Source organism: Trachurus japonicus, chromosome 19 (assembly GCF_045865225.1).
Source record: "Trachurus japonicus isolate A0001 chromosome 19, Traja_1.0".
Lineage (NCBI taxonomy): Eukaryota > Metazoa > Chordata > Actinopteri > Carangiformes > Carangidae > Trachurus > Trachurus japonicus.
In genome coordinates, this window is record NC_140925.1 from 5,295,838 (window position 1) to 5,304,525 (window position 8,688).

General features: G+C 37.4%; 1 protein-coding gene across 1 annotated transcript; it reads left to right on the top strand.

Moving 5' to 3' along the window:
* The first annotated feature begins 2,329 nt into the window (after window positions 1-2,329).
* armc7 (armadillo repeat containing 7) lies at window positions 2,330-7,904 on the top strand. The gene is made up of 4 exons (XM_085761200.1): window positions 2,330-2,509; window positions 6,458-6,601; window positions 7,248-7,780; window positions 7,871-7,904. The coding sequence occupies exons 1-3, from the start codon at window positions 2,422-2,424 to the stop codon at window positions 7,598-7,600; spliced, it is 585 nt and encodes a 194-aa protein (XP_085617326.1). The 5' UTR covers window positions 2,330-2,421; the 3' UTR covers window positions 7,601-7,780; window positions 7,871-7,904.
* Window positions 7,905-8,688: the final 784 nt, after the last annotated feature.

Below are 8,688 nucleotides of genomic sequence, written 5' to 3' on the forward strand. Positions count from 1 at the left end.
AGTCAAAGTTTGTTTTTATCTTGTTTAAAATCCAACTTCCTCCCTCAGCCCAGTCCCAGTACACGATATGTAAGTGAAGCACTTTGACCTTGCGTGAACTTTAAATGTCACTTTCTTTTTTTTTTTTTTTCTTTTCATTCAAGTGCAATATTGTCTGTTATGGTTTGTGGGTTTGATTTATGTCAGACTTTTACGGCATGTTTTAATAAAAGACGTAATTATACTCCCATCTGTTGCGTTTGTAATGTTTCAATAATCAGGAGATAAAGGATAAAACCGCCCTCTGCTGGACAAAACATGGAAATGACAGGAGCTGAAGAACCTGAGCTCACTTTTCACACTTTTCATTATTTAATCATTTATAAACATGATGTCTCAAAACAGACATAAAACACTAGATCACATATTAAATTCATGTTTGTGAATTCCAACATGTCTCCAGAGTACGAACAGTTTGGCTTCTTGCACGGCGAACGTCTCCAGCAGCACAGATGTCTTCACTTGTCGTTACTGGAAACAGAGGATGTTTGAGGATTTACTCTTAAGTCCACTGGTGAAACAACGGCCCAAGGCAGGAGGATTCAAAAAGCCTTTAGTGTGTTTACACAAGTGAATCAGGCTTTGTTCAGTGCAAATATATATACGTATATATGTTGTGTCCACATCTGTAGATCTGCTCCACATGATCCCTGCTGCTGCCGTCTTCACTTCAGCTGCTTCCTCCTCTCTTCTTGTCAGCCAGCTCCTCCATCTGCCTCTGCCTCCTCTCCAGGACCTCCATCCTCTTGGCGTCAGTTCGCGCTCGCTCCTGAGCCCTGAGCTCGGCCACATCCTCCATGAATATGTGTCTGCGTGGAGATCAAAGTGTTGCATTGATTAATGAAGGAAGGAAATCATCATGAGACATTTTGCATTCACAATTAAGACAAAGGAGAAATCCAACTTTAGACTTCACTCAACATTTACTCTAATTACAAGACTTTGGGTTTGGGTTAGCTGTTAAATTAAGTTTCAGACAATTACAATATATTATTGTGTAAATATTTAAGGTGCTAAAAAAACATTTGTCTTGGATGGTTATTTTACAGAACAACATCATATGAAGGGTGAAGCAAAATTAACAAACAGATGTGTAGGAAATAAAACCAGATGAGATTGTTTGGAACAAGAACAACCCATCTGCTGGGTAACTTAAAGGATAAGAACTTTATTGTCTTTACATGGATGAGCATAAATCACAGTAGCTATCATGGTAGCTATCTATACTAAATACATAAACAAGGGATTTAAAAGAATCAAGGCACTGCAGTAGGTTAATATTAACAAATACAGTATGTAAAGTGTGGTATAAATAAAAGATGGTCACAAAGTATTGATTTCATTACTTTACTTAAATCCCAACGACACATTATGTAGCCTATATAATTCACCACTTTATATTATTGCATCATAATTCACATAGCAGCAAGTTAACATTAAATAGGACATGATAATGTACAAAACTAACTTTATACAATCAAAAGGCTGAATACATTACTGTTTAAATAAACGATTAAAATGATTGTTATTGTTATTTATCCTAGACTGTAGTAGGACTACAGACACAGACCTACTGTCTACGTGCAGGAGTCAGTGTAGTTGTTCAGGTGAGTCAACCAACAACCAGAAACAGAGGACGTGCACGTGCAGGACAGGTGCAATAAAAACACAATAGTTACCTGTTGAAGAAAGCGGTGGCCAGTCCGACGATGAGTGTCCCGAACAGGACGGGCTTGGCGAGACGTTTAGCTGCGGACAGTTTGTGTTGTGTCATAACTGCAGCAGAATATCAAGTCCAAACCAACTCACTGCAGAGAGAGACCGAAACCAGACGCTGAAGTTCGCCTCTGGTTTATAACTTCCGGTTCGGCGGTTAAGGTGAAATGTTTTTTTTTTTTTTCGTTTTTTTTTTTTTTCATTTGTCCAAGAAATTAAATAAAGAAGATCTCATAAATTAAAAAAAAAATAATTACGCTTTCACAACAGTTAAATATTCAACGTTTCCCTTTTAACTGTTGAACCGGAAGCTACGAATCGGAAACCAACTTCAGCGTCTTATCTGACCTTTATTATGAACTATTACGGAACACACACACACCTCATCGTCCTTGGTCATCATTATCATTAAAACATGTTGCTACTGCACACATTTAACTACAAATTCAGAACATATGTGATCCATTTATATGATTGTGACTCAGTTTTTGAGCTAATATTGCGTACCGAGTAAATCTATGTTAGATAAAGCGGAACCTTTCTCTTGAGACGCGACGCCACACGGACACATTCAGGGACGGACCGAGCGGCGATGCAGAATGTAAACAGTAGTTGATGTTGATGTGGATGAGCTTATTCCCCTAAATGAAAAGTTAAGAGTTCAACATGTGGAAGAAAAAACAGTCTGAAGGAACCGACCGCTTTGAGTATTTACAGAATCTGGTCACCGAGTTTCAGGACACGGACTGTGACGGTGAGCACGAGCAGGTTTATTTATTTATTAGAGTTTATTAGTCACGTTAATCAGTCAGTGGTTGTTGTTGCAGCTGCAGAGGGGCTGCATCTAACATTTTAAATACCCTATCGATTAATTAGTTAGTCTGACAAACTGCTAAGATCATCCCCAGATTATATTGGGATTAGTCTGAGTAACTCAGTAATAGTCAGTAATCAGGGCTCCAGACTGCCCCTAAAATTTGAGACAGTGAAAGTACTTTTGAACATATGCAACCTGAAATTTGCTTTTTAAATATATTGTATTTTCTTTTTCTATTAACACTGGTGAAACATGGACTCAAAGAATCAGGAATCTGTCATTACAGGCCAATTAGTAAGGGCATTTTAGCAGATATTTGACCAATCTGGGAACTAAATCCTTACCAAGAAATTTCTTCACAGTTGTCTTTAGGAACATGCGTAGTATGATGTCTTAAAATGTTGAAATTCAACTCCCGTGGGAAACCCCCTAAAAATCTACTCAAAGTTGGGGTACCCGTAACTGGGTTTTTGAACATTCAGAAATGTTAAATTTGGCCTAAAGTAACTTCTGAGGGGTCAAACTAGGGGTTTTTCATGACTCTGAGTTGATCGCAAACATTAGTTTTACACCCAAAACACTCCTTGGTGGAGAAAAAAACAACCACACCCACTTTTCTTGTTCATCGGAACCCCCATTACCACCACCAATAGAATGCATCACAGAGAAGCCATTCCTTAGCATTGCAGAGCTTGTGTTACATAATACTACTAAATACTCAATATAACTTTCTACCCTTTTTTCTATAGGACATTATACAGACCCTCCAGGATTTTGTGGTGTTGCTAAATTTATTTAAAAAGTTATTATAAATGTCATTTATTATGCGGACCGGTAGCAAGCAGCGAGAGAGAAAAGACAGTGGACATGCACCAGATTTCACATACCAGCAACAACTGAAACAAGTTTGTTCGAAATGAAGATAGGAAAAGTACAAAAAATACACAGTGGTGCTACATTGATTGCAAACATGATCATGTTAATCTGCACACACACTGAGCATCAATCTCCATCGAGCATCCAGGCTCTAAGAGGTCGTTTTTGAAGAATGGAAAAAGATAGATGTTGCAGTGTGTCACAAACTTGTTCATTCCAGCTTGGGCCTATTGCTTGGTCATGACCATACGGTAGCTGTTGTAGTGTATTATGGGATTTGTAATGTGAGTAATGTGAATACTATATTGGTGGGCCATTATTAACATAATATTTTTCTTGAAGGCCATATAAAAGTGTCTCAGGACAGATCTGGCCCCCAGGTTTTTGCCATGAGATTGACATGTGTGCTAGACTAATGTCCAACAATGTAAAAAGGTAGAATATAAGTTATATTAAGTATTCAGTAGTAGACGTTTTTTTGTGACATTAAAGAAAACCTCTTTCATGCACAGGAATAGCTGATCTCTAATGTATTCTATTGAGTACAGTAGATCACCTTTATTATAATAGACTAAACCTAACTGCAAAAATCCTTGCGATGACAATTAGGCCTACGCCATGTTTTCCTAGCTTGATAGCTAATGGAGCAGTCAGCTAGCATTTAGGAAAATAAAATGGTCAGATGGTCATCAGATTCAGTCGCACATAGGAGTTGGCTAACTAACCATATTATTTACTGCTAGCCAACTAATTTTGGTAAGACTTTGACGCCTATCTCTATAATGCATTATAACCATACTTAAAATGAGTTATAATGTGGTTATAGCACTGTATAACTATAATTATAAACATTCATACATTATCATAAGGCTTTATAACAATAATCATAACACACTATAAAGCATTTTATGATGACTTATAAGGTCAGGTATTATAATACGTTATAATTGTTAGTAACTTGCTGACAATGCCCACATCGATAATACATTATACATATAGTTATAATGTGTTATAATTGGCTTATAAAAGTGTATAACCATCATAAATACTTATAAATGATCATAAGACTTTATAACAATTAGCATAACACATCATAGAGCATTTTATAATGGCTTAAGGTCAAGTATTACAATAGAGTTATAATGCTCTATAATGTGTTATGCTTATTGTTATAAAGCCTTATGATAATTTATGAGTGTTTATTATGATAGTTATACACGACTATAAGCCAATTGTAACACATTATAACTATATTTATAATGCATTATAAATGTGGGCATTGTCAGCGAGTTCCTAATAGTTATAAGTTATAACATATTAATACCTGACCTTATAAGTCAAGATAAAATGCTTTATAGTGTGTTATGATTATTGTTATAAAGCATTATGATCATTTATGAGTGTTTATAACTATAGTTATACAGTGCTATAACTGTATTATAGCTTTTATTATGATAACCTATTATAAGTATGAAAATAATGCATTATAGAGATAGGCATCAAATAAAGTGTTACCACAATTTTTAAGTTTCTTATGCATGTTATCAACGCAATGACATGACATATTTCAAGTTCTTGAAAAAAAAAAGGAGATAACACACATAAGGTGTAAAAAGTAGTATGTCTGTCAATGGTCGAAGGTTGTAAATGGCTTCAACATGTCTAGCACTAGCTAACTCCAAAATTCCTCACTTTTAATGCTAACCAACTACAACTACCACTAAACAATACTTAGGCCGATTTACCATGGCAATAAATAAAAAGTATATGAAAGCAACCTTTAAATGTACATGTACCCAATAGTGAGAAGTGTGTGTGTCTGTGTGTAGGCTATGTTTCCGTTTTTACTGGTATGTGAAATCTGGTGTGCACCTGATGTCTTTCCTTCTCTCTCGCTCCCGATCCGCATAAAACTTAATGTTATATGAAAACAATAACTAGTAATAAAAACACAGACATGCAAAAAAACGTAATGGAAACACTGTGGCCACAGCTGACCACAGCGGTCTATGATAGCGAATTTGCAGAAAAGTTGCAGTGGCAAGGCCAAAGAATTCATGATTGAATTTGCATTAATAGTTGCAATCGTGACACCACAAAATCTTGGAGGGTGTGTATGTCCTATAGAAAAAAGGCTATAGAATATAAGTTATATTATATTGAGTATTTAGTAGTGACACAACCTCTGCAATGCTAAGGAATGGCTTCTCTGCAATACATTCTATTGGTGGTGGTGATGGGGGTTCCAATGAACAAGAAAAGTGGGTGTGGTTGTTTTTTTCTCCACCAAGGAGTGTTTTGGGCGTAAAACTAATGTTTGCGATCAACTCAGAATCATGAAAAACCCCTAGTTTGACCCCTCAGAAGTTACTTTAGGCCAAATTTAACATTTCGGAATGTTCAAAAACCCAGTTACGGGTACCCCAACTTTGAGTAGTTTTTTAGGGGGTTTCCCACAGGAGTTGAATTTCAACATTTTAAGACATCATACTACGCATGTTCCTAAAGACAATTGTGAAGAAATTTCTTGGTAAGGATTTAGTTCCCAGATTTTCATATGTTGCCCTTACTAAATGTGTGTGTGTGTGTGTGTGAGGATCATGAATTAAAAGGAAATGTTAATATTCGCTTTGCAAGTCGATTTACAGTGTGTGCACCCCTAAATTTTCTGCTTGCAAGCCCTGGTAATAACTCAGCCTTAACATTTAGTTTCTTCTGAGTTTTTTTTCACTTTATTGTTCAATGCATACCACATTATTGAGATCTTGATTTCGAGACCAAAATTGATATTTTAGCATCCAAACAGGTTGTTTTTTCTCCATCTGTGCTATCATATGTTGTAACACAAACTTAGTGAATAAGTGCTCTCTGCTGACCCTCATCCTGTCCTGAAGCCTCTTGTTATTGATCTGCCAAAACGTTCTTTATGAGATGATATTGGCTAATTATTATCTGATATATTTGCATGGGTAGTTTTTATTGGGATGTAACTTTTTTTTCCCCCATCAGAGGCGAAGGAGCAGGTTCTGGCAAACTTGGCCAACTTTGCGTACGACCCAAAGAACATGGAGTACCTGAGGACGCTGCAGGTGCCCGACCTCTTCATGGACATGTTGACGGAGGAGAACGAGAACTTTGTGGAGTTTGGGATGGGTGAGGAGGAGGATCACACACTGCTAAAAATCAAATATCTTACCAAGAATATTTGTCTTAGTCAAAATGTAATTTCTAGTCAAAACTAATCTCATTCTACTTAAAATAAGACTCATCACATTAAAAAGCAGCTTGTTTTTAGACACTTTTTCCTTCTTTCAAGCAGATTTTCACTTAAAATAATCTGATAGTGGAGCAAGTTTTTCTTTCTTATTACAAGCACAAAAAAATGCTTTCACTGGCAGTCAAAACAAATCTCATTATACTTAAAATAAAAAGTAGCTTGTATTTAGACACTTTTTTACTTATTTAAAGCATATTTTCACTTCTGATAGTGGGGCAAGTTTTTCTTCCTTATTACAAGCACACAAAAACTTGCTTTCACTGGCAGATTTTTCTACTTATTTAAAGTGAAAATGTGTTTGAAACAAGTGAAAATGATCTAAAAACAAGTTAATTTTTAGGTGATGAGTCTTATTTTAAGTGGAAAGGGATTAGTTTTGACTAGAAATGAGACATTTTGACAAGAAATAAGACAAATATTCTTGGAAAGATTTTGAGTTTTTGCAGTGCACGGGTTAGGGGTGAGTCATCTTGTTGTGTCACTGTTGTCTCATCCATCATGTGTGTGTTGTTGTTTTTTCAGGGGGGTTGTGTAACCTCAGCATGGATCCTGACAGCAGAGACTTCATCCTGCAGAGCGGCGGCGTCGCCTTGGTCACCAACTGTCTGTCCAGCCGGAGGGAGGAGACGGTGCTGTCGGCCATCACCACGCTCATGAACCTCGCCACGGCCTCGTCCCGCCGCGACGTCACCGAGCCGGCCATCCTGCAGTGCATGCTGCGCTTCTCCCTGTCGGAGAGCCCCCGGCTGAGAAACCTGGCCGCCGTGTTCCTGCAGGACTGCTGCAGCGAGGAGCAGCGGAGACGCGCCGAGCAGCAGATGCAGGGACAGCAGCAGACGGCCGTGGGGATCCCGCTGCCCCAGGAGGACGGCTGAGGCGCTGAGGCGCTGAGGATGGAGACACTGAGACACTGTGGAGATGTTTGCTCTCTGTGAGAGTGAAGGGAGGAAGTCTGTACTTTACTGTACTGTGTGACCAAAAGTATGTGGTTTATTAAATTGTTTGGAAGTTTTCTGGCTCATGTTGAGGTCTGGGGTTTAGTTTAGTTTAGTTTAGTTTAGATTAGATTAGATGATTTGAGTTGAGTTGAGTTGAGATTAGATTAGATTAGATTAGATTAGATTAGATTAGTTTAGTTTACACAGGGGATCGAAATTGCGTTTCCCCAAACTCCAAATGTGCAAATTAACATTTAACATACAGACAGACAGACAGACAGACAGACAGACAGACAGACAGACAATGGCCTATGATATTGTGGGGTAATAATAAGGTGCAATGAAAAGTGCAAAGTGCAGGAAGCAGCTTAGACATGTGTATATATATGTTACATATATATATACAGTACAGGCCAAAAGTTTGGACACACTCAATGCATTTCCTTTATTTTCATGACTATTTACATTGTAGATTCTCACTGAAATTCCACTAATGAACCCTGACAAGGCTGTGAACCTGTGAAGTGAAAACCATTTTCAGGTCAGGTTCACCTCTTGAAGCTCATCAAGAGAATGCCAAGAGTGTGAAAAGCAGTAATCAGAGCAAAGGGTGGCTACTTTGAAGAAACTAGAATTGGTGGGGGCAGAGATAGAGGAGGAGGAGGAAGAAGAAAAGAAGAAAGAGAAGACAAAGAAGAAAAGACGTGTTTTCAGTTATTTCACACTTTTTTGTTAATTCCACATGTGTTCATTCATAGTTTTGGTGCCTTCAGTGAGAATAAAGGAAACACATTGAATGAGAAGGTGTGTCCAAACTTTTGGCCTGTACTGTATATATATATATATATATATATATATATGTTCACGGGGTGTTATAAAACATTTTGGATGTCAGCACTGATACAAATTTGATCAAAGAAAAAAGATTATTACATGAAACATTGTGGTGCATTGCTGTATAAGTCCAGTAATGTTGCAGTGAGAGTTTGGTATGTTTCAGTGTAAAAATATAACTGTTTGTGTGT

Coding starts and splice junctions, on each gene's coding strand:
- armc7 (XM_085761200.1), top strand. CDS start 2,422: ATGTGGAAGAAAAAACAGTCTGAAGGAACCGACCGCTTTGAGTATTTA. Junction 2,510..6,457: donor TCAGGACACGGACTGTGACG/GTGAGCACGAGC, acceptor TTCCCCCATCAG/AGGCGAAGGAGCAGGTTCTG. Junction 6,602..7,247: donor CTTTGTGGAGTTTGGGATGG/GTGAGGAGGAGG, acceptor TTGTTTTTTCAG/GGGGGTTGTGTAACCTCAGC.